General features: G+C 37.4%; 1 protein-coding gene across 3 annotated transcripts in view; it reads right to left on the reverse strand.

The window, feature by feature from the left end:
- Positions 1 to 608: 608 nt before the first annotated feature.
- Positions 609 to 26,104, reverse strand: part of CASD1 (CAS1 domain containing 1) — a 30,150-nt gene continuing 4,654 nt past the window's right edge. Inside the window, exons 2-18 of one of the 3 annotated variants that reach the window (XM_009558865.2) lie at positions 23,534 to 23,630; positions 22,691 to 22,811; positions 21,121 to 21,165; positions 18,969 to 19,031; positions 17,137 to 17,181; positions 13,938 to 14,061; positions 11,453 to 11,667; positions 10,022 to 10,447; positions 9,517 to 9,606; positions 8,852 to 8,971; positions 8,050 to 8,206; positions 6,865 to 6,944; positions 5,906 to 6,007; positions 4,467 to 4,607; positions 3,870 to 3,947; positions 2,818 to 2,910; positions 609 to 1,764 (exon numbers count right to left, since the gene is read on the reverse strand). In XM_009558865.2, the coding sequence (XP_009557160.2) occupies positions 1,498 to 1,764; positions 2,818 to 2,910; positions 3,870 to 3,947; positions 4,467 to 4,607; positions 5,906 to 6,007; positions 6,865 to 6,944; positions 8,050 to 8,206; positions 8,852 to 8,971; positions 9,517 to 9,606; positions 10,022 to 10,447; positions 11,453 to 11,667; positions 13,938 to 14,061; positions 17,137 to 17,181; positions 18,969 to 19,031; positions 21,121 to 21,165; positions 22,691 to 22,811; positions 23,534 to 23,630 (2,264 nt within the window). In that variant the 3' untranslated portion in view covers positions 609 to 1,497. Of the gene's footprint in view, positions 1,765 to 2,817; positions 2,911 to 3,869; positions 4,302 to 4,466; positions 4,608 to 5,905; positions 6,008 to 6,864; positions 6,945 to 8,049; positions 8,207 to 8,851; positions 8,972 to 9,516; positions 9,607 to 10,021; positions 10,448 to 11,452; positions 11,668 to 13,937; positions 14,062 to 17,136; positions 17,182 to 18,968; positions 19,032 to 21,120; positions 21,166 to 22,690; positions 22,812 to 23,533; positions 23,631 to 26,104 lie in introns of those variants that run through there. The other 2 variants (XM_054057245.1, XR_008448368.1) reach the window with 2 other exon arrangements.

The raw sequence follows: 26,104 nt of genomic DNA on the forward strand, positions 1-26,104 counted from the left end.
TGAATTCAATTTTTTTAACTGATATAAGATCAAAAATATGTGTGACAGTACACACAGTACAAACTAGGACGCATACTGTTTTATAATCATACATAATTGCACATATGCTTGCGAAACAATATTGTGTTTGTGGTTTTGACTAACGTGCTAACAAGTGATCAGCAGAAGAATAAAAAGAAAGAGCAACGAGAGGTCAAACTATCATTTGAACCAAAACCACAAACAGCAAAGAAAGATGGTAACTTAACTGAGCAAGTGGAACATCAATGACATCTCGTCACTGCCACACTGAAAGGCTGGTTCTTTCTGGTTTACTTTTTATGCTAAAGGAAAGAGGTAATAAGAAAGATGGACACTGTTAAAAAGGATGGCGAAAAAGGGATTCCCCCAACACCTCTAATCTCATTGCAATTGTAATTCTGAGACTGAACTGTCTGCATGCAACAAGGTAACTCAATCCCTCCTCCTCGTGATATCAGCAGGTCGACCTGCATCTTTGACTCAGATGCTTTAAAATGGCAATGGTATTACAGGGTAGAATATGGCACCGGTTCCCTGATGGACCACCTACAGATAGAGGTTCTGAGATCACTGTCCCCCTGTTGTGCTATTTCTTTAGGATCTGATAGGATTTTGTCTGACTGGAAAAGGCTGGGGGGGTTCTTCTAAAAATTCTCCATCTGGCGCCTAGTCTCTGAAAAGTATTCATCTGTTTGTTCACTAGGATTGTATGGGGAACTGCACATAGTTACATGAATTAGTGGAAAACTTAGGAAAAAGCAAACAATTTTAGGAGGGGAAAACCCAAAAATTTCCTTTGTAACAAAAATGTCACCGCAGAATTCACCACACTGGCTGAAAACGTCTTTAAATTTTCTGAAAAAAATCATAAAACATGATGTAAACTTGTATATAATCTTAAATCACTGAACTGGTGATGACACTTCCACATATAAATGGTTTCATATAACAAATACTATCTCCACCCAAAATACTAATTTCTAAACAATAAATTACCATTTTGTTCAGAAAAATGCCTTGGTTAACCAGTAACTTCATGATTCATATCACCTAAAGGTGACCATTAACGAAGTCAACGAAGTGTTTTGTTCCTTGATTACCGCATGTGTTACGTGTAGGCGGTACTTGAGCAATGTCCACTCTTCATTCAGCTGACCCAAGGTAAAGCTAATCCCATGATATGCACATGATATTGCTAAACCATCTACCTTCACTTCTTCATGTCAGGTTTAAACAGGTATGTAAACAGGAACACGTATCCAGTAGAAAAGACTCATTTTCACATGCAAGTCTGTACAGTGCATTCTTGTTTCCCAGATACTTTGAGAAGGCTGTTTCCACACAAAATATGTACATTTGCACTATATACATTTTCCACACACTTAATTTAAATGTTTTCTTGTACATCCAGTTGAGAACTTTTGTTCAGGCAGACACAAAGTAAACCTGAAGAAAGTTTCCAAGAATCTTTTCAAGTTAATGCCTTGACTGATCTTGCACTGCTGAGAAAAGGAGCAGTCCTGAAAAAAATCCAGCTATGCACAGCAACCTTTTGAGCAGAGTTGAGTTATCTTTAGGAACCACAATTTGTGCGAGATCATTAGTGATCTGAGAAATTTCATGTGCCACACACACAAATATAAAAGTGCTGACAAGAATGTTAAACATTGGATATCCAGGAATAAGCACCAAGATCCCCTTCGTGTCTGCTGCCAGCCATATATGGTATTGGCAAATGAAAAGCTAGAAGAAAAAAAGAGTGTATTTAATAATACTTCCATGAAAACATTATTATTACTATTGCGTCAACTGACACACTGTACTTCTGCTTAAGTCAGGCATTTATGATTAAACAACATACTCTGAGAAGCTGCTTTCCACATGTGTTTGTTATCAGACAAAACCATTGGTCTGTTACAGAACACAGTAAAACGGGTTTGCTTTGCCCCTAAGCACACATGGCACAGGAGTGCATCGTTCACGTTATGTCAGAAATGAGGAATACACATCCACTCAGTCACTGTCTCTCTGGTGAGGGACTGAACTAATCTACCTGCAAATAAAGATAACGCTTTAACTGCCAGCGAACGCAAAGGTCCCTGGAATCGATAAGCACTTTAACCAGGAACCACTTCAACCAGCATGTTCACCAGGAATCAGAACAGAGGAAATATGTTCCCTAAGCAAGAAATCCAAAATCACATGCTACATATGCACTGTGCTACAATAAGTTTCTCCTTTATGTTCCTTTCCCTTTTTAAAATATAGCTGAGTAACAGAATAAAACTGAACATTTATTATTACTATCCAGCAAAAAAACAGAAAGCAAGAGAATTCCTATTCCAGACAAGAGAATATTTGCAGTAAGAAGGGTTTTCTTTGTAAAGTTACATTTGTTTAAAAATGCAGGAGAGCCTTCTAGGGCAAACACATTTATAAGTGTATTTATATGAGGCAGTATAATTCATGCTGACTCTTCAACAGGCTAAAATTTTTTATCTTCCAACTGCAAAGACACCACAGCTTACTCCAGCATTAGATCCCCACTCTCACAATGCTAAACTCCCCCGTCAAAACACCATGAGAAAGAAGTTTGCTACTGTGAGACTGCTATTTCAGCTATGATTTTCAAGTGTAGATGGAAGCTACAATGCAAAAAAGGATCAAACACAACAGCAAAGCATTAAATAAGTCAATAAATATTTTCAGCATTTATGTGTTATACTACAATTAGATATTAAAATCACTTTATATTTCTAAGTCTCAATTCACTGCGCTTCTGATCATTCTGCTTACCTCTAGAGAAATTTTGCCAAACCAGGCAAAGAATGAGCTATACACAGATCGCACATATCCAGGAATGTTCCTGATGAGGACGAACGCTAATATCTTTTAAAAAAAAGAGGTTAAAAAAATAGTGACTTAGATGACAAGCCTTAGATGATTTAGATGACAAGGTTTATCATTTTCACTGTCTAAACAGAAGTGCATCACGCATTAAATTTTCTTTGAAATCTAATAATGTATAAACCAAACAAAAATCCACGCAGTCAGTACTTAAAGTAGGTCTTGAAACTGCAAATCTCTTACGTGCATTATCATAGCACAGCAGGTCACATTTACATCTGCAGTAGAATCGTGGCCTTGATGTTGACAGAAGTTACCACACACTTACTAGGAAGAGTCACAACACATTACGTCATGACAGCCTAAAATGAAGGTGGCCACAAAGCTGAGCTAACCCTCAGTTTATAAAGAGGTGTCAAGATGAATAAATTAATATTAAAAAATTAAGTCACACAGGCTGCTCCTCAAGAGAGCAGGAAAAACTATTAAAAAAAAGGAGACTGTGAGGTAACACAATCAGAGAGCTGGGGGAAAGTGGGGCATGGCACACAGTAATGAGGAAAACCTAAATTTTAGAAAAACACAGATGCCCCTGTAGCCCACCTCTTCTCTGCCTAAAAGTGACTACAGGGTCCCATAGGTTGTCTCCTACACTAACTCCTCCCAAACACTCACGCTTCCCTAGAACTTTCTCCTTTTCCACTACTATGCAATTAATCAAAAGTTGGGTTTGGACTTAAAACAGTGCATATGAAACCTACACTAAAGACATCAGGGTTAATCAAAACCATAATCACAGCATGTGATTTCAATGCTTAAAGGCAATGAAAAATAGCAAGCAATGAACTTAAAGCCCTTTTCACTCTCAGACATGAGAATGAATCAAAATATCTGACCATACATGTATAGCAAAGATATATTTAAAGATCTTCTTTAAAAAGGCTGAACAAGAACAGACCAGATTCTATCACTGTAAGGAAAAGGACTATAATTATAATTACCTGTACCACAGAAACAGAAGGATGCAGTTCATTGCACTCTGTCTTGTTTTTACAGCTACTAGCCCAAATAGAGTATGTCTAAAAGACATAAAAATTATTCTGTGTAGGAAGTATAAGTAAAATTAAAAAATTAAGCAAGAGGTAAGCTATTTCAAAGTGCTTCAGCAGTAGCTGGTTCACTAAGATGTGGGACGGGAAACATTGTGCTTAGTTCTGTGTTTCTCTCAAATTCTTCTTTGCAACTGATGAATACCATACTTATTCATACTCTAAAATAAAACCACACTGCTGACAATTTTTTCATCACAAATACACAAGCAATCATGAGTGGAGATAAGAGTTGCATTATCCACCATGTTATGTTTATGATCCAATCTTCTTATAATATTTGCAATGAACTGGAAGAGTGATGATGTTTCCATCTACAATTGTCTGAAAGGAAAAATATTTTAGTGATATTTAGTGCATAAAAACACAGCTGAAATATCTCCAGATCAAGATTTGATTTCTTAAATCAATGTATTTTCTGAACAAGAACTTCAGAAAATTTATTCTTTAGAGATGAATCTGATTATACTAGTTATGCTAGGTACGTACCAAAAAGGCCACAACTGAAACGACTAATAAAATATTTGAAACTCTGCTGGAAAAAAGAGGATCTCCCTTTCCTTCTGTTATCATCTGACATTTCTGCAATGCCAGATAAATAAAAGCAAACAGCATCCCATGAAAAACTACCTGTAAAAGACAAACAGAATGCAATTAATATTTCATTGCTTTTACCAGCAGTTCAGATACAAACTCTTCACAGAAATGCTACAGGATAAACTATTTGCAATACCAAAACGTAAGTGTGAAAAATTCCTTTCCCAGATTTACTCAAGTAAACAAAAATAGGATTTCTACACTAGGCTGTCATAAGCTGCATTTTTAACTCAACTCAAAAGCTACAAATAAAGTTCTCTTACTAATGCTTCACAGAGCATTAAAGACATGAAATTTCAAGTTTTCAACTACCTACAACTCACTGCACCATCTACACCAGCATTGAAAAGGGCTTTCTTTGGGGAAAAAGCATGAGTCTCTGGCCTTCTCCCAGGCTGACAGATGAAAACATTTAAGAAGCACTGGAAGTGCTTCCCTCTCTCACAGACAGAATTCTGCAGCAGTGTTTTATGATCTCATGCCAAGCTCTCCTTAGCTAGCAACACGATGCTGTTTCAGGTCCATGCAGTGCTTGTCTTCTCTATTTAGTTCGGGACCTCCTCTTCAGAGAGGAATATGCCTTTTCACAAGCAACAAAGTTCTGAGTCTGAGAAGTAGCAATGCAGTGTGCACTGCTGATAGGAGCAACCTGGGGCGTGACAACGGTGTGCTCTGCAAATTTCAGTTACTGGAGGGTGCTAGAGGAAGAAGTGTGCAGGTGATCCCATTAAGGATAAGGTTAGCAGATAAAAGCTCCCATCTTAGAAACCCTGCTTCCCTTACCAAGAAGACAAGAAACAAACAACAAAAAAAAGACCAGTGTCTCCCTGTTCTATTCCCCCACATTGTAGGGTCAGTAACTGGAAAGAAAGCACTTTCTCACTGGAAAACCATTTAAAAATACATGGAAGAAGTCTGGTTTGGAAAGCAAGACCCTGATTTAAAAGTGTTTTTAAAAAATATTGCTTTAATTGATATTTTAATTGATGAAATTAAGTAAGAAAGCCACCTCAATGATTTGCCTTGTATTTCAGTGGTCTAGTGCTACAGGTGTAAGATTTTTGCAGTAAAATTTTTGAGAAAAGACAAACCCCCATCACTTTATGAATTCATTTTTTAGAAACAAACTAAGTAGGATCCAGCAACAAATACATCAATAAGCAGAGGATTTTAACAGTCATCTGCAGAAGTAAGGTGGATGCAGCTTAGTCATCTATTAAACAATCCCCTGGGACAAACTTTCTCTGGAAGAAAGGAAAACAACCCTCCCACCCCTCAAATTAAAAAATATACTTAAAAGACCAATATAAATTCATGCAAATGTTACATACATAGCGATCCAACTTCCACCTAAACCACCATTCATAGACATTTCCATTCAGTTCAAAACACTTGGACAGTGGCCAAAAAGAAAATATCTTCTCAAATGCGCCCTGTAAAAAATTAAGCATGGCAAAAGCATTAATAATTATGTCAATCATGTTTACTAAATTTAAATCGATACACTGTCTTTTAATATTATTGCACTCCTATTCCACTAGCTATGTGGCATTACCAAAAAACCAGGCTTCCTTTGAAGGTGTTCCCCTTAAAAAGAAAATAAACAAAAAACAACAAAACCCAGTTTCTTTAGATGACAGGTTTCAGTTTTGCTTCCCATGAAGGTATTGGCATTCCTTCCATTCTGTACTGCAGGCTTAAAGGCAGAGATCGCCTCGTGTTGGGATAACATATCTACAGAAGACTACAGTTCAACAGGCTTAAAACCAATGGGGGATTAAAACCACACAACCCCCCTGTGAAATCCAGTGACAAACTCTACCCTTATTTCTGTCAGCTGTACTTACAGCATGCTGTAAGCCACTAGTTTACCACGAGAACCAATCTTCCAATAAGGTATCAAAGCCAACAGCAGGTCTCCAAGAGACATAGATCTTCATATCATGATATGTACCATCATATGCTAGAAACACTCAGTAACTTTAGGTACATCAAAAAAAAACCCCACACCAAACCGAAGCACAGAGCTTTGTTGTACTTACTACATTTGTATTAGTATAGTGAGAACATGTCAAGCAAGCATTACTAACAAATTAATAAGACACAGAACTGTGGTTTTTTTCAGCATTCACACCAATTCAAATATGAAAAGGAAATGAAAGGTTCATTTCTTTTTCTTCTGTACTTATGATACAGGAGCAAATCTTACAAGTAATGAGCACATTACTCATGTGAGCCAGGTAATATGCTCTTAGGTCCGTAAGGATAAAAATAGTCAAAATTTACAAACCTGAGAATATGACAGAAAATATATACATGTCAGCAAGCAAATCAGTTTCAAGAGTAAACCAAAGTGCCATAAGCAGTTCCCTGAGGAAGAAATAAATTATCAGTATACAATCATCAATTTTTCAATAGCAGAACCCATGACAAATTAAATAATTGCAAATTATTTAGTGTAGTTATGCTTAATAATAAATACATTCATAAATGTTCAAATATTACCAGCATTATTTTCCCACTATCTACATTTTACATATTAAATTTTACTTTAAGCAATTAAAACAAACATTCAGAGCAATGAACAACCTATTAATCCTAAGTTAAGCCTCACATCTAAACCAGGGACAACATACATGCAGAAAGAAGAGAATTTAGGTGTTCAAATAGAAAACACTATTTTAAAGCTTTTGCTTTTCGAAACACATTGCACAGGCCATACTTATTCTAGGGGAATGTAAATTCCTAGCGTGCATTTATTGTATTTCATTGTCATATCTGTAGACTATAAAATCTGGATGTTACTCCATCAGTACAGTATGAGGATCAAAGACTCTTACGATTTTTGTTCTGATTTAGGTGAATGAAATAAGCCTTTACCACATGATGGTATCTCTTCAATGAACTGTAATGCATAAAATAAGCTGGGATTTCACTTTGGTTTTTATTTAAAATATCTGTATTACAGGATATACTTCTGATTGTTCACTTAATCTAAGATACTAAGACAACAAATCCCAAGTTCTTATTTGGCAGAATATGGCAGAAATAGTGCTCAAGATGGATGAGACATGTTTGCAATGCAGAATGGGAAAGTCTGAACGCTCACGCTGTTCATGCCAGGCCCATCGGTACGCTACAGTAACAACCTTAGCTAGCATGGATAGTTTTCAGTTTGTATTCAGTAATATTACAACTCTTGACAAAACACATTTCTGCAGGTCAAAACCTATTAAAAAGTATGGTTACAGTCATATTAGTAGAGACGGACTTCAGTTATCAGCTGTTACATTTTTCAACTGACATATAATTCATTTATGTCAAATCATATTTCTGTGAACAGCTGTTTTAAAATAGTCAAAATATGTTAAAAGAGATTGAGATGTACTAACAACACCGTTTGCTGTACGGTTATCATTTGTAGTACCACGCAAAAGTTTTATAGCAGAAGGAGGAAAAAAAAACCCAATCTTACCATTTGCTTTCTTCTGGACTATCTGAGGCCATACAGCTAGGGTGCAATAAATGATCATAAACCAGACAGTGACTAATGGCACAAAGTAGTAGAACTGGTAAGGTCGGTCCATCACTATGCACAGTACAATGACCAAGAAATTGAGACGAAATAAAACCTGGAAGGAGTCAGAGCAGAGAAAAGAGAAGATACACTAACTGGGAGGCAAAGCTAAGAGAGACCGAGCACATGTTGCCTTAGCACCATATACAAGTATCTATGTATTTTATATCTCAGGGAGAGAAGATGAGAACATTGACACCACCATATCTATTCTCAATACTAAATGAAGAAAGGCTGTTCCAGAGGGCGATTCAGAACTTCACAGCTCTTCGTGTAAACCTCTTTACTCACCAGTGACTGTAGAATAAATCCAGGAAGATTAAGCAAATAAATTTGTTGTCAACGATCTCCCTCTCCACTGGCAGCCAGCCTGCCTCACTACCTATATATTCTTATTTACCTTAAATTGCTACTGCAGTGAAAACTCCATTGCTATATTTTGGAAATTACTTGTCTTGATATTTTGAAGTCTACATGCTTACATTTTTTACATTGCAAGTAACACTTATATGCTATATGTGCGTATTAGGTAAACGCATTGGTTAAACAGGCCAGATTACACAGAAACAATAACCATTTTTAATGTTCAAACCTTGGTTAAGTAATCTCATATGACATTATTTAGGGAGTAGAAATATATTATGGTTATCTTGTTACATGAACAATTTTCTTTATAAAAATGGTAAGTAGATATTCTTACCTGACACACTCTGTATACACCAAAATCTCCTTTTACCCAAAAATATGAGAAATGCCCATAACCTGTTTGGAACAGATACGCAGCAACCAGAACACGAATGTGCATATACACAGGCAAAAACTGTTGAGAAAAATAAAGTACCTTTTATAAAAGGCCACATATTCATCTTCCCATCTTCCCCCCTATTTTATTATTTTTCTGCTTTGCAGTAAATCTGGTTTAACTAAGAAAAGAAACATGCTGCATTTCCCCATTTCTTACCAAGCTCTTTTTGTTTCCAAACTTCCCTAATACTGAGTTTCTGCTATTTATCGCTCTACACTTTCCATATTCTGAAAACCAGTTAAGAAAGAGTTAAGAAAGGATCTCTGAAAGCCAACCTTCAATTTCAAGTTCTGAACATAAAAATGACATGTTGCTAGCAATTAAAAATAAACTGATGTAATATCCTACATAAAGGAAACAAGTATATTTTTTTCATTAAGTAATGCATAAGATGCTCTTAACAATGAAATCTACACTTTAATAGAAACTAATTCTGCTAGTATCATTTTAAAAACTATAACTACAAAGCATTAGTTATTCATTCTATTCAACCCTAATATGCATTTATATTATCCTTGCACTCCCACTTAAAGAAAATATATGCAATTCAAATCACTTACAGTGCTTGCTCCAGAGATATGATAAATCAAAATAACAAGTTGCATCCAGCCCTTCCACTCATCAGTCTGTTCTCTATTTAACACTTTAGTCTAATGCAAAACAAAACAAGAGTGTTGCTATTCCAAAAAGCATAGTGAACATCTACAAAATGAGGAAAAAAAGTTCAAAACAATAAGCCACTTCATGCGTAAGGTCTTAATTGTAAGAGGCTTTTGTCTGATGGACACAGGTCTACCGGATTTTAACTCTGCACTCTTTTGTATCTGAGCTATGCTCACTTCAAATTTGACTGAGTGACAATGGCTAAAAGCACTCATGCCCATATGCTTTCAAAGAGCTTTTGCATCTAATTCCATGCAAATTTTATATTGCTTGTGATTTTTTGCATTTTTTGCAGATGAGTTATACTGGCTTTGAAAATTTGACTTTCAATATTTAGCAATGCGTTATTTACACTCAAACTTAGAAACAATGTTATAGATAGGAAGTCAACATGATCATTACCTCTTTAGTATTTTCGGTAAAAAATACCCCCAAAACCAAGACATAGATGATCGGTATGAAGAAAGATGAATGTGTGTAAAATTTATTTTCCTTCATGAAAAGATTTGCTCTGTCACATAGATAAAAATAAGTCATGATTAGACCAAGTTTGCAGAACGAGTGTAAGAGCATCTCTAAAGTAGAAATATTCGGAGTGCTGATGACAGGTTTCTTCTCCTCTCCACTTTCCAAATCAGTGCATGATTTGTTCTTCCGATAATTATTCCGATGAATTAAACTGATAATTAAATATCCAATAATGGACAAAGTAAAGAAACAGAAAGCTAACTTCTGTATTAGAGTGAGAGGAGGCTGAGGCTGGCAGCAGGAGCCATCAATGGGCTTCATTATCTTATTGCAGTAGACATTCATAAGAATCATCGCATTCTGTCAAAGAAATAGGCAGTTTTGTCAATTAATCTCTAATAAAAATGGTAACATTTTCATTGTAAGTAATTTTCTTCTAGATCATGCATTGACATAAAACACAGGCAATTCTTCCTTATCATCACATAAATTAAATTTCACTGTGCCCCCATACACCTAGCTGCATTTAACAGTACAGTCAAAACATCTCTTCCAAGCAGGAGACCTGTGAGCTTCTGGAGGTAAGGAAAGAGCTAATCCTTACAACCGTTCTCTCTACTGGCTGTAAAAGAAACTGTAAAGAGCTAAATGGACTATAAACGCAAAAAAGCTCACAAACCTAGTTCTTAAAGGGGCACAGTAATGAAAGCCTCTAAATCATGCCAAAGAGACTGAAACCTCTGCTGAGATAGTTCATAGTTCAACTAATAATTGAAAGCAACTGAAATCTGCAAAAGAATGGAACTATAAGTGGTATGGAGGGAGAGCTCAGTCGCAAGAAGGGCAGACTGACAAAGCTCAGAGGCTCACTACATGTGTGTGAGTGTGTATATACATCTCTCAGTAGGTTAAAGACAAAATAAGAAATAAAATCAGTGGCACTCCATGCAACCAGGAAGGTCTATATTGCGTGTTTTCTTACGCTCTTCATACTGATTATGGAAAAAAAATCACAGGGGCACATAGGGGAAAAATCCAAGACTGGTTTCTTAGCACTGCTTGACGAATCATTATCGCTCTAACTCATTCATGCAGATGAAGGCACAAAGTTTGCACTCTGGATCTAAAAGATCTAGCAGATTAACAGCTATTTAAAAAGAGCTACACACTAATGTGTTTGCTATTATGTTTTTCAAACAATCTATATAACTGCCTCCCTACCTACTGAGATCTTCTGAACAAAATCTCCTGAAGAATGTGCAGGTCCTCGCTACATTCATATTGTCTGACATTTCAGAATGTTCACTTAAAATCTTGCTTTACTAATATTAGTTTTTAATGTTGGCCAGTGATAAAAACACTTACTGTATCTCTGCTTGATTCGGGGAGATGCAGGCCATCTGCAGACTTCATGATAGTTTCTTGTGCTATCAATTTTGATACACTGAACACTTTAACTTTAGCTTTGGAATTTCGGGAGCTGCTGTTCAGAATACGAACAGCTGCTTCATTATAAGCATCTATTTTCTCATTAGTGATCATTTTCCGACTTTCACTCAGCAGATCTTCATAAACAGGGTCTGAATTTGAAAGGACAAAGAATGGGCACATCAATCTTCTACTTGACAAATAAGCTCAAGTTGTAGAAACTACTTTCATTTAGGTAGTCACAAGTCTTTAATGGTACAGAAAAAATGTGTAACAAGGGATGAGGGACTGTTACAGCAACTAGAGTAGTAACAAGAGTTGTTTATGAGGAAATGTTATTGCCATTCCCTAGTCACACATACATACTTAGAGATTTGAAAGCTTTAGCCAGACATGAATGCCTGTTTAAGTTCCCCAAAACCATTAAGAGTATACAGTGCTGGAACGGAGAGCTGCTCATGCCTTCTCTCAGTAACAGAATTTCCCAAGACTCCAAAGCCACGAGGACAGAACATAAGCAGCAGAACAGATGTGTGGATAAAAACAATCTCTCCAACCCTCTAGTTACTGCAGACGAAACCAACCTCTCTATAGTCTATAAGCATATTCCACTTGTTCCTGTGAATTCCAGTTTAATTGATGGCAGAACATTAGTTTTTTTGAAGAATGGACCACCACTCAATTGCTTGCAGGCTTCAGAAATTATGTACAGCTTTACACAAAGCTGTACAGGGTTCTAGATCAAAACGTCAGCCAGAGGTCCACCAGTTGCTATGAAAAGCTACTGACATTCGTAACTCTGGCACAACACACTCTACAAGCTGTAAGCTGATTTACTTTAGTTGCCTCAATGCCAACCCTTAGGCAATCAGAGTTTAGATAACTCTGTGTACAGGCTGCTTTTCCTCTTACTTGTTCCATTGAAGAGCTCAGAGATGACTTAATGTACTGGATCTTTATCAACAGAACACATGCAAGAAGATGAATCTGTTGCTACAGGTTAACCTCTAGAACCATCTTTGATAGGAACTTGGATATGACTGCAAAGGTACAGCCAGGTATACTCCTATCAAAACTCAAAATCTGCTTATGTTTCTAACTGGACTGATGTCATCTAAAATGCTGTATTCTATGGCAGATGAACCAGCACATTCTACCTACGTGCTCACTGTTCAGTGTCAGAGACGTACCTAAGTTTTATTGAAGAAAAGTAAAATAATGTAAGCTTGATGCCATAATAAAAATATCACAGACTCATTTTGAACTGTGATTTCTGGCTCCTAATCTTGATCGATCAGTGCTCAGGGTACAGAAGCAAGTTTCATTCTAGAGACTTAAAATCTCTATATTCTCTAGAGTATGTCTACTCATTCTATACACACAGACAAAGAAGATGCACTTGTTGAACCTCTCCTATTATTTATGCAATCTGAAAATTTAACTGAACACAAGCACAGAAATAAAGCTCTTCTATGCACCTGTGTTCCTGACTCCCAGGAGGCACATACAAAGCACAGCGGGGGATAATACACTTGGCATATTGAGTCTGAGAGCAGGCTAACAAAGAAAGCCAACCGTATCCTGGGCTGCATCAGAAGAAGTGTAACCATCAGGTCAAGGGAGGCAAGTCTGCCCTTCTACTCCACTCTCGTGATACCTCACCTGAAATTCTGCATTCAGTTCAGGAGTCCTCAACACAGGAAAGACATAGATATGTTGGAGCAAGTCCAGAGGAGGGCCACGAAAATGAACAGAGGGCTGGAGCACCTCCCATACGAGGACAGGCTGAGAGAGTTGGGACTGTTCAGCCTGGAGAAGAGAAGGCTCTGGGGAGACCTTACACCAGCCTTCCAGTACTTAAAGGGGGCCTACAGGAAAGATGGGGAGGGGCTCTTTATCAGAGAGTGCAGAGACAGGATGAGGGGGAAATGTTTTAAGCTGGAAGAGGGGAGGTTTAGACTAGATGTTAGGAAGACGTTTTTACTGTGACAGTGGTGAGGCACAGGAACAGGCTGTCCAGAGAAGTCGTGGCTACCCTATCCCTGGAGGTGTTCAAGGCCAAGGTTGGGTGAGGCTTTGAGCAACATGGTTCAGTGGAAGGAGTGTTGAATTGAAAGGATTCATGGCAGAGGTGTTGGAAATGAATGACCTTTAAGGTCTCTTCCAACCTAAACCATTCCAAGATTCTATAAATTAAAGAGTTCAGAAGGCAAAATATTTTCCTGAGAGAACTTCAAACTCTCCACCACTAGCAACCGCTAGTTAGGTACTAGCTAGTTAAGGCTGCAAGAGAGGTCAAACTGGAATTAAACACCCTTTTCACTCTACAAGTAACCAGCACGTAGTGTTTCCCATATCCTACAAGATAATGATTCCAACACACAGCGACAGCAGAAATTGTTACCTACTGTTATTACTTTACCTTGTAAAACCCAGTAAACATCACTACTTTTTGCTAATTTTTCCAAAAGAGGTGCAATTGAAGTGATATTGATTTTATATTGTGTGAGGGCTTCGTTGCTGCCATTGTGAATCTTGATAGACCACTGGAGAAACAAAGAAAGAGATTCAGAACCTGTATGTCTGAGGACCCTTAATTAACTGATTCCATTGCTCCATTACTAGCTATTTTTCATTATTTCTATAAAGCGAGATTATTTCTTTAGTCTTCGCTTTTGAGGTGCTAAAAAAGATCCTTTGGACCAAGCAGCTATCTAAACAGAATTACATTCAAACAGACCATTTAAATGCATGGTATGTAACATTCAACTTAATGTATATTTGATTTTTTATATATTAAGTAATGCAAGGTGTGCACTGACTTTGAACAATGACGAAGTAGCAAAGCCAGTCACATTACATAAAAATCATGGTCAATTCAGCTGACTTTACTCCAGGAAAACTGACCACAGCAAGAGATACATGCAAGCAAAACTTGACAGTAGTATCGAGTTTTGGTATTTCCACCCGTTTCTCAGATATCAAAAAAAGGAAGAAGGGAAGGGAAGGGAAGGGAAGGGAAGGGAAGGGAAGGGAAGGGAAGGGAAGGGAAGGGAAGGGAAGGGAAGGGAAGGGAAGGGAAGGGAAGGGAAGGGAAGGGAAGGGAAGGGAAGGGAAGGGAAGGGAAGGGAAGGGAAGGGAAGGGAAGGGAAGGGAAGGGAAGGGAAGGGAAGGGAAGGGAAGGGAAGGGAAGGGAAGGGAAGGGAAGGGAAGGGAAGGGAAGGGAAGGGAAGGGAAGGGAAGGGAAGGGAAGGGAAGGGAAGGGAAGGGAAGGGAAGGGAAGGGAAGGGAAGGGAAGGGAAGGGAAGGGAAGGGAAGGGAAGGGAAGGGAAGGGAAGGGAAGGGAAGGGAAGGGAAGGGAAGGGAAGGGAAGGGAAGGGAAGGGAAGGGAAGGGAAGGGAAGGGAAGGGAAGGGAAGGGAAGGGAAGGGAAGGGGCCATTTTAATTTCTGATTTAATCTTCCATATGCAATGACTGGGAGGATGCCAGAGCCACCCAAGAATTTCTCCTAACTTTGGAAAAGAATCTCCTAAACTGTAGGAAAAAATGTATTAATGTATTTAGCATTTTTTTAAAGAATTACTAAATCTACCCTGAATTAGTCAAAATCTGTAAAAAAAAATTAAATAAATTAGCCTGGATGTAGTGAACAGTCTAGTAATTTCTAAGTATCTACACAAAAATTTCGATGTAAGCCAAGCACATTGATTAACTTCTTTCCTGAGAATATTATTGAATATAAACAAATAATTAATGAAACCAGGTAACATCCAGCTTCTCTGAGCACACATACTCTGGAAAAAAAGCAGTTTCTCCCTGTAGCTAAATCTTGACTTGTCAAATGCCTATAGTATTTAAACGCATGTTTTAAGAAGCATATTGTATTCACAAGAACTCTGGAACTAAGAAGCAGAGCACTGCAGTGACATTCTGAGACATTTCCCAAAATAAGCAAACAACTGAGTTCTGTACTAGCTGGAGCTTCTCCAGCTTGTAAGACTCAATTTCTATTTATACACGGTAATGCAGCTGACATCTTAAGAAAGACCATGTCCAGAACTGAGAGTTAAGTTAAAGATACAGGTAAGTTTCAAAACGCTGACAAGTCCAAGAGCACACAGCAGTTTAATCTGGTAGCAGGTTACCATACTAGTGCTAGTCACAGTAACGTTACTGATGCGTCAGATTCTGAATTTCTTTTTTTTTTTTCTGCAAGTACCCTAAAATATGGGATGTTTATCTTTGGTCAACTCTAGATATCACTATTAATGTTTTGTGTAAATATACCAGTGTTATAAAGAGCTGAGCACCACAAATACTGTTGGTTTGCATCTCCTTCCATCCACAGAGGATGACAAGCTATGGCTAATGTATATACACGAGTAAAAGGAATTATTTAGCTGACAGTCCTGTTGTTCTGCAAGCTGACCTGCATTCCAGAATGCTATCCATATATAATGCCATTTTCTGTGTGAAATACAATCACTTCTGCTAGTAAGACATGCCAAATTCTCAGATCAAGCAGAGAGATTCTAGGCTTAGTAAGATTCCTAAAGCTCAAATATTTACATGGATCCTACAGTGGAGGAGAAGTTAGGGGATTCAGCTGAAAACAGAGGATTTCAGATTCCTCACAAAATCTGTGCAGGTCTGCATACACCTATGATCTCCCCCTAAAATTAGAGGGATTCACCCTAGATTGGCATAATCAGAAGGTTTCAGATTGGCAGAATGCCTGAACTGTCTCAAAGGGATTTTGTTTAAAACGGAACATATTTTTCCAACTCTAAATTTGAGCTGGTATGAATTTATAATGGTTAATTACTTTCAAATTCCAGTCTCAAAATATTTGGAATTAAGAGACATTAAATGTGGAATTAATGAGATGAGCAGTTGTTTGACTCTTGACTCCCAGAACTAGTCAATTACTGCAAAAGACTGCTTAGGGTGGGGCTGTTGAATTCTGACCCTGGAAATTTTAAAGAATTGGTTGACGCTTGTCAAGAGTGAGACAAGTATAACTGATACTGCCTTGTGGCAAATTGATGGGTCAGGAGACTTCTTCAGGCCCTTGTCAGCCCTATTTTCTGAGATGCTGCAGCAAGCAGCAGCGGTGGAAACTTCCAACAAGACTTAGGAAGCGCAACATCTTTGGTTGTTGAATTATTCTTGTAAAACTCAGGGTTTTGCCCATGTAAGCCTAAAAGAAACGTGTGCACTAAAAAAGAGCATTCCAGATTGGGTCATGCTTAAAAGGAGTATTTTATGACTGAGAAAATTTATTAAAAATGCATTTATGTTAGTATGCAAGAACTTTTACTTAACTTTTTAAATTAATAACCTGCTTTTAAGAAATAAACTAATTTATTTATTAACTAGGTTCAGGCTAATCAATGCTTATCAATCAGTACTCCAAAAAGCAAATACTGTACATTGCACAGCTTTAATAAAATATATCTGATGTTTTAGAACTACTTGTTATAACAGAAAATTCACTGAGAGTATATTTTTTATTCTAAATTGGACTTAATAACTTCATCATGTAACCAACTTGAAAGCATTAAAGTTATCATATTAGAACTTCCTTCTTTACTAAAATGTCCCACAGATGTACAACTTACCGTGGCAGCTCCTGCTACAATTATATGAGGCTTGGCCATAGAACCCTAAGATACAAAGTAAAAAGAAATTAGTTTTAGAATATTCACAAATTATACTTATTAATATTTTGAGCAGGTTAATTAAGACTCATATCATAATTGACTACGACTCATCAGTTAATGGTTATGAAAGAATAGATTATATGTATACTACAGCAAACATCAATTTGTGATATACCAGAATCTTCACATAACAGAATCTGCAGAAGTGCAAAGCATCAGGAAGCACTTACAATCACTATCAGTTTAGCAGCATAAGTTATCTTTCAAGGCTATCTTAAACCCATTTCAAAATCAGAACAAGCACAAGAGACATTGGTTGCCCTTCTTGCACTAGTCTGAAAGTTACGTCTAGGACAAGGAACCGAATGTACTCAAACAGAAGAACACAAGGAAACAAACAGTGCTGATCGTCTTAATGTGAGTTTTGCCTCAGCACACCAAGGGTTTAGCAGCTCTTAATTTTTTGCAGTATTCACAGAAAAAGGAATGATATAGTCAGCTATCTTGGTGGCAGGTATGCAAAAATGAAACAGAGTAGCGAAATAATCACAGTGGGGGTGGGCAATGTTAAATAACAGCAGGCTTTTGGAGGTCAACAAAGAAAGAAAAAATTTAGTTGCCAAACTGTAACTATACTACTGATTATCAGAATTTCATACATAATTTCATGCTGAATAACATAGCAACCTATATCATATCTGAAAAATGTACTATAATTAGTATGTAATTTATGGAAATACTGAAAAAAAAAATCAAGGCATTCTTGACTTTCGAAATGATCTTCATCCTTCAGTATTGGAACACTCAAATTAATAAATAATCACAGACTACCTGAAACTGGAAGAGACTCATAAAGATCAAAAATGTACTATAAAAGTGGAGCCATTGTAGACAGAATAAGATAAGTGTCAAATCAGAGTAAAATCCTGTCAGCTCTTAATTGGATGAATATACCTGCTCCTAAGAAGAAGAGTTTTCCTAGCTTGGATTGGGGTTTTTTTTGGCCACAGTGAACCCATCCTTGTGAAACCAGGAGAAGCCCAGAGACATACACACCAGTAAACATCCCTCTGTTCTACTCTTTAGAGACCCCCTCTGGAGTATTGTGTCCAGTTCTGGAATCCTCAACATAATAAGGATACGAAGCTGTTGAAACGGGTCCAGAGCAGGGCTACAAGGATGATCAGAGGGCTGGAGCACCTCCCATACAAGGACAAGCTGAAAGAGTTGGGGGTTGTTCAGCCTGGTGAAGAGAAGGCTCCAAGGAGACCTCACAGCAACCTTTCAGTACCTGAAGGAGGCTACAAGAAAGCTGGGGAGGGACTTTTTACAAAGGCCTGTAGTGATAGGACTAAGGCAAATGGCAATAATTCGGAGAGAGGCAGATTTAGACTAGACATAAGGAGGAATTTCTTCAAAATTACGACGCTAAGGCACTGGAACAGGCTGCCCAGGGAAATTGTAGATGCCCCATCCCTAGAAGTGTTCAAGGCCAGGTTGGATGGGTCCTTGGGCAGACTGACCTGATAGGAGGTGTCCCTGCCCACGGCAGGGGGGTTGGAACTAGATTATCTTCGAGGTCTCTTCCAACTCAAACCATTCTATGATTCACTATTCTGATGTCAAATTTCAGCTCCCTGGTAAATAATTGACTTAATATATGCAATATTCTGCAGCAGCTAGTATATCTGCTAGGATTCCTAGTAATTATAGTTGCGTGTATGGAAAAAAGTAGTAGTGCTCAGTCAGTTGCTCTGTTTTCCTAAAATAAACAGGTTTTTAGGACAAACCTCAGTCCAAGATTTGATACGTTGCCTCATAGAGCCATTAACTTCTGGATACCACAAGAAATCCTGTAAAATAAATGCAGATTTACTCTGTAACCTTAAAAACAAGCAGTAACCTAATAACAAAAAAATTACAAAAAACCCTGACTGCCATCAATTCAACTTGTGAAGGAAACAGTTGGCCCAAAGCGAGATTTCCTTTGTGGTTAGCATGAAAAGCCTGACATCTCAGTCTAGCATGGAAAAGAGAAAGAAAAAAAAGCAAGGCCCAAAAATCTCCATTGCTCTATGAAAAAAAGAGGAAATTTTAATTTTTAGTTCAGGAGCTAGGATTTCACAAAACTGATTTCTTAGCCACTGCCAGATGGATGTCCTTGAGCTTCCAACGCAATGAGGGCTAAAATCAAGCTCACATCTACAACTGATTTATTACAACTTGTGTTTTGGTCAACTTCACAAAGTTTTAACAGTAGGGCTTTTTTCTTCCAGAACTTTACATAACGTGATCGACAGCTTGAAATCACAACTTTCAAACAAAACTAAACCCCAACAGTTTACATTATCACTTTATAAATCATTAGCTGTTTAAAACTAATACTGCTATGGACCTGAAATACATTACCTACTGACATTTTTTTAGATGTCAGTAGTTTCCAACTTCCATCTAGGACAGCAGTCCAGACTTTGGCCAGTCCTATAATGTCTCCCAGGTAACGCTGAGACCACCTAGCATCCAGTAACTCCTCTAGCGCAGAACTATCAAAGGGACCAAAAATACACATTAAAGTGAAATGGCAGGGACTACATATGCAGAAATTATTGTGAGGGAACTTTATCATGCAGAATGCAGAAACACTACCAGCACAGAAGAAATCTCCATCTTCCACCTGCACAGACCTAAAGATACTGGCAGTTCACTATCCACTATTTGGCAGGAATGTGTGAGCAATCAAGCAGCCATCTGCAGCAGCTGAACAGCGGAAGGGTGGGAATAATGATTAGAAAGGGCAAAATCAAAATCTCCAGATGTTCTCAGTGTTTTTCTTGTTTGTTGGTCAAGTATTTTCCACATTTAGATTACTGGGTTACAGCCATTCTGAATGTGAAAATTCAGCTACCACTGCAATAATGTCAACAGAAATACACTATCAAAACAAGGAAGCAGCAGACCAGTAATATATTCTTAACCACCCAGGAACCTCCCTAAAGCCCAAAGCTGCCATCTCAAATCTTGGTAGTTAGACACCTACCAAGGCTTAAGGCATTTTGAAGATGTAGTTCAGTGTTAGGCTACGACAACATAAATCATGTTGCTTTTTTCCCTTTGTCCCGCCTTGTGTTCTGCTCACTCTTTTCCAGAATTCAAGTATCTTATGAAGAGCCACATCAGACCTGACCAAAAACAAAGCCTACAAGGGAATTTTTTGACTGAACTGACTCTTAAACCAGCCCAGTCAACAGCTGTAACAGGATGAGTTACAGCACAAACACAGAAACATATTGTAAAGGGCAAGAGAGTGGGACAGCATAGGTTTAAATTGCCATGAGCTCACACCTTAAAATGTTATGCTGTAGCTGAAATCTTAACCATGTACACAAACAAATACTAACTCACTTGCTGACAACTCAGCAAATACACTGCTGCTTTGGTTTTCATGAACAGAGAATAAGTTGTCTCCAGGGAACAAACAAATACATGACTAGCAGAATCCCAGCGCTGCTGACAGCTGTCACAGGAAGCAAAGAAAGCTATTGAGGACACCATTCCTATTGTCAGGGCAGAGAAGAACAGAGTCCTTCATAAAAACTACCACAGAGATCTTTCTTTGCTTTGTTTTTTTTTTTAAATATCTGCATTATAATCAACATTGTGGTTATTTCTCCATGCAAAAACATTACAAGGAATACTTGCTAGGATAGCATGAAGTGCTCGATGGCAATTATGACAATTACCATCACAAGCAAGTTAGCCTCAGATACATACTCTTACAGCAGTGGAAGAGTAAACTTCCTGGCAAAAGCTACTTTGGGGAAAGCAAAATTATAAGATCTGACAAAAAGAAAAATGCAGATCCGACTGTAATATGGATTACATTGTATGAAATAATAATACGCATTATTATGGCTGGCAACTTAATGGTAGACAAAAACTCACCACTTTAATTGAAGCAGATTTATCTTCAAATGGGATATTTCCATGCTGTCAAAAAAAAAACCCAAAACAATAAAACCGAAGTAAGACAAACTTTCAGTAGGAAAGAAAAAATTGCATTCACATGTTAATTTGCTCTCACCCAAAGGTTTATCTTCAGTAGAAAGGATTTTTCTTGCATAAACTTGTCAGTATGGTCATGCAAAATGTTTAGATTACTATCTTGACAAAACAAGCTACTTGCATAAAGGGTTATTTCTCCTGGGAGAAATCTATCCATCAAAGTCTGAAATGCTTTCTGTTCACTCTGTTACAAAAGTATAATATTTTTCCTAAATTTAGCCTCCCAAAAATGAGAAAGACTTATGACTTCTTTTCTTTCCTTACACTTCCTTTCCCCTAGCATTCCTTTATATCTGTTCATCTTCTTCACACAAAAACCGCAAAACCCTTAAAGAAGACAAGAAAATAATCTCAGACAGAAATAATGGAATGCATTATTAAATTTGCTGAGTGAAACCACAAGGAATCCAAAAAGGAGAGAGTCAGATACTACATGAACAATCCTCCTTTAAAATATTACTAAATACAGTACTAGTTTCAATCCTGATCCAAAAGAACAATTGCATTCCGCTTCCACAAACTGAGATAAAGATACCTGACAATGGACACCTCTCGACTTAAAAATCAGTAATACCACTCTATCATCTCAACCTGACTTTTGGGCAGCAACTGTGACCTGACCAACACACTAGGAAAACCAGAGTCATTGTATCAGTCAAACACCTTGTTTTGAAGAGCGAATGTGACTGCAGACTGCCTGCTCTAAAAGCTGCCAGATTGCACTTCCCATCGATAGAAGTACTAAGCAATGGACAAATCTGATCTACAGTTAAAAGTGAACCATCTTTTCCCTCACATACGTACATAGATCCATAAAGAGATGCACCTAAGTATCATGATTTAACAACATAAATTAATATTTTGCACAACAAATGACACAGCTAAATCTTTTCTGCTTCCATCCAGCAAGCTGAGGCTTACATTCTTCACTTTATAAAATTCAAACAGCTCTTCAGCAGCAATCAACAGGAAGGTAAGACCAGAAGCTATTTTTAGTTTCAGCCTCAAGTCAGATCTGAAAATCTCTCATTGCCCCAAAGATTTTAATGAATAGATTAGATGAGCAATTTAACTGACATTTAAAGTGACCAAATGTAAACCATGAATTACTGCTATTTAAAAACAGACAAAGGAGCAATCATTTTCTCATCAAGAAGCCAAATATGAAGCATAAGTTACTGTGGGACGAGTCAGTTTCATTAATTTATTCCCAGACTGCCACATGCTTTCTCTTGAGCTTCCTAGTTCACTCTTCAGATTCCCAATTATCTCATTAGCACCCAGACAATTATCTTGGTCTAATTGTGTTCTCCAAAAGACCTCTCTGTCGTTCTTCATCCTGACCGCTAGGCCAGCAAATGGTATCAGTTCTTGCTTTTCTGAAGTTTAGAGAAGAGTTACGAGGTAGATTAGGAAGAAAGAAACAAAAACATCATCAAAATAATCTCACCTTATTTCCTTCTTCTCTGACTTGAGGATTTATGAGTTTTATAAATGAATAGAACAGCTGTCGAATCCTAGAATCTCCTATAAACACAATATGTTTGTCTACGAGGCAACTCTTTGCTTCACTGTAAAGCAAAACAGCAACATTCATGTTACAGGAAACTTCTATTTTAGGAAAAAATATTTAGAAAATCTGCAGAGCAATATAGACAATTCTAAGCATTACATCCAGCTCTAAGGAAAGGTAAATATTTTCTAAACATGCAGAATAAGTAAAAAAAAAAAAAAAAAAAAAGTGTAGTTTAATATGCAAAGAAATGAAAATGAAATCTCCTGCTAACATGATTAGGCAAACAACCAAGCAGGCCTTCATAGTCTGTGGCGCACAAACACAATAGCCCCAAATGGTAACACATAGTGCAATTCTAAAAAATAAAGTTCTTTCACTAATAGGAGGAAAAAGGTGATTGGTAATTTTATTTAGGATTTTTTTTACTGGCTGTTCTACACACAAGGGCAGCATTTTCCCTTTCAGCAATCTGAAAAGGATGTATGAATCTATGCAGTCTCTTGCACTACTTTGTAGCTCTCCGTAACACCTACCAGTACTATTACAACCATCATTTATTTGTGTTTTTATATATAAATACAACTTGAGTAAACACTGCAGACACACAGATAATATACAAGGTAAAGACTTCCTTCCGATAAATACAGCGTATTTTTGAAAGCCCAGAAAAACAGCTATAAAGTGAAAAACACAGGACACTGCAATTACTACAGCGGCAGTCAAACAACAATTACTCTTCCTCCCAGGCAGATAAACAGAAGCCATGAGTTTCCTTACCTATTTTTATACTTGTGCATCATACAACTGTGAGGCTGCCATACTTTTTCTCCAAGAAATCTTCCACTGGACAGAAGATAGTCACATGTATCGCCACCTTTAAAACGTTATATAAAGATTGGTATTCAGACACATTAAATTTAAAACATAGCTAGCTCTATTGCTATTAAAAAAATAACATGATGATATTTGAAACGCAGAAACTGGAACAATCAAGAGCAGTAAACAAATATAACTTATTGTAAAAACTTCTTGCATGTTTCTGCAAATTGCCTTCTCACTTACTATACCATACTTCTCTGTAAATCACTTCTTTACCACAAAACGTTAGTGATCCCATTTCTGCTGTCAGAAAGATGTTGTGACCGGGACTAGCGTTCCCACCAAAAGACGTCAATTCACTGTGCTAACATCAAGAATACATTAATATGAAATTAAAGAATTACACAACAGTTCAAAATAATAATGTTCTACACAGAATCACCATACACAGCATCCTGTACAGAACATGAATCTCAATGTGAGATTTGCAAAAAGGGCTGTTAGATCTCCCTGCTTAAGACATAGGTGTTACCTTAGAACAGGTGAATTTATATGCTAGGTAAAAATGCAAAACAAAAAACATTTACACAACAATTTGCTGATCATTGTGAAACCAGGTATCTTTTCCAGTCAAGGTGTTTTACGCCAATTAAGATTAATCACTTTACAGGTAGTGATGTTTTAGGTCACTTTAAGTTCATATAAATAGAACACCTCAGCTACAAAATCAATACCTTACCTTGCCAGATTCTGCTGCTCTACAACTGAACACAACTGAACACCATTCACTGCAAGAGAAGTTGCCCTCCAACATTTTGGTCATACTTGCAATTTCAGCGCATAGACAAACAAGGAAATGGTGGTGAATGAAATGGCAGGTACCTGTGCTCACTTGTGCAGAAACAATGTGCCATGGCCCGTGCTTAACACTTTCTGGGAAACACTGATTTCATTAAAATCAACAGAGAACTACTCTTTTACTGCACTAAAATTTGCATTCATTCTAAAGAACAGGGCATTTTCTATCTACTTCTTTTCACAGCTGCTGGGAGCCACACATTATATTGAGACTGATTTTCTGCTTCTATAATTATGAGAAAATCTGAAGCTTTATCTAGAACTACGAATGAGATAAGGTGAACAGAATGAGTGCAAGTAAAGTGAGGTCTGAAGGAAAGTGAACTCTGAAGGTACTGTTTACGTCTACCAACGCCCAATCTCAGCTCTCAAGGAACAGTACTAGAGCAAAGCTTTGAGGACAAAGAAACAGAGCCATGGTATCACTTCCTTTGTGCTAAAACAAAGGCTTCCTCAAGACTACAGTCCAGTAAGGATTTTTTTTTTTTTTTAAAAAAAAAAGGTATAGTGGATAAAGAAAGATCTCCCACGTAACATTCTGAAAAAAACCATCTCCTAAGTTACGGTCCTAAGATCACATTGAAAGCTAATTAATTCTCATATGCATTGAGTCAACTCCTTTTTGTTTGTTTTGGGGTTTTTTTTTTGAGTTGGACTCAGTCTAACTGGCAAAATTACTTGTTTCCATAATTTCCCAATAGTGGGAAGAATTACAAAAGCATCTATACTGAAACAATTTTTCTGTAAACATTTTAGACCAATAAGTAATAATAAACTTCAGAAAGCATTAATAATTACTTGGATAAAGGAAACATACCTGTATTTCCAACAAATACAGAACTAATATAATCTTTATAACCCTGCACAACCACAGATATTTCAAGATAACTCTTGCATTAACATTGGCAGTGATGCTGCAACTCTAGTTTGTGAGCTGATACTCAGCTGCTTGCTCCTTCACAATCCACTCAGAAAGACAAAAGACAAGATTCTCATCTATGAAGCTGGAAAAACACTACAAAAAGTTTTGAAAAAGGTCTGCATAGACATCTCAGGATCATAACTCTGGGTTTGGGTTGGTTTTCCATGAACAACCCACACAACACAGTCCTAACCTGCAAGATAAACTTGGCTTTATTAAAAATTTACTATCTCACAGGTTTGGGAGCTGTTGGTCAGGCAGATTTTGATGCACTGAACACAACTGTGTTAAAATTTTAAATAAAATACATATGTATGGTGACAAGACCCTATTCTTGCCATCAAAAAGTGTCTATTAATCACACCAGGGAAGTTCAGGAATTCCTTCAAACTGACCAGTAACCTCTCAAAAAAATCCTTGAGATAACACAAATCAAATTGACACTTCCTTCCCAATCCTAAGTGCACGTGCTCTATCTGTGTCACACCAATTAATTGCTGCACAGCAGCAACAGGATGTGGCAAATGGTCAGATGGAGGGGGCCACATGCTTCTGAACATTTAAAGGAGCTCTCATGAAAGCACGCTGAGACCACAGATGTAGGCTGAACTCAAGAGGTTTCCAGAAAGGTAGTCTCTGTAACTCTCCTGTTTTAGTCTCTGTAACTCTTCTGTTTTACAAACCGTACAGGTCACTCCAGGTCAGCAACATCATCGTTTTTTCCCCGGGCTATGCCTGTTTCATTTTTT

The sequence above is a fragment of the Cuculus canorus genome, chromosome 2, assembly GCF_017976375.1.
Source record: "Cuculus canorus isolate bCucCan1 chromosome 2, bCucCan1.pri, whole genome shotgun sequence".
Classification (NCBI taxonomy): Eukaryota; Metazoa; Chordata; class Aves; order Cuculiformes; family Cuculidae; genus Cuculus; species Cuculus canorus.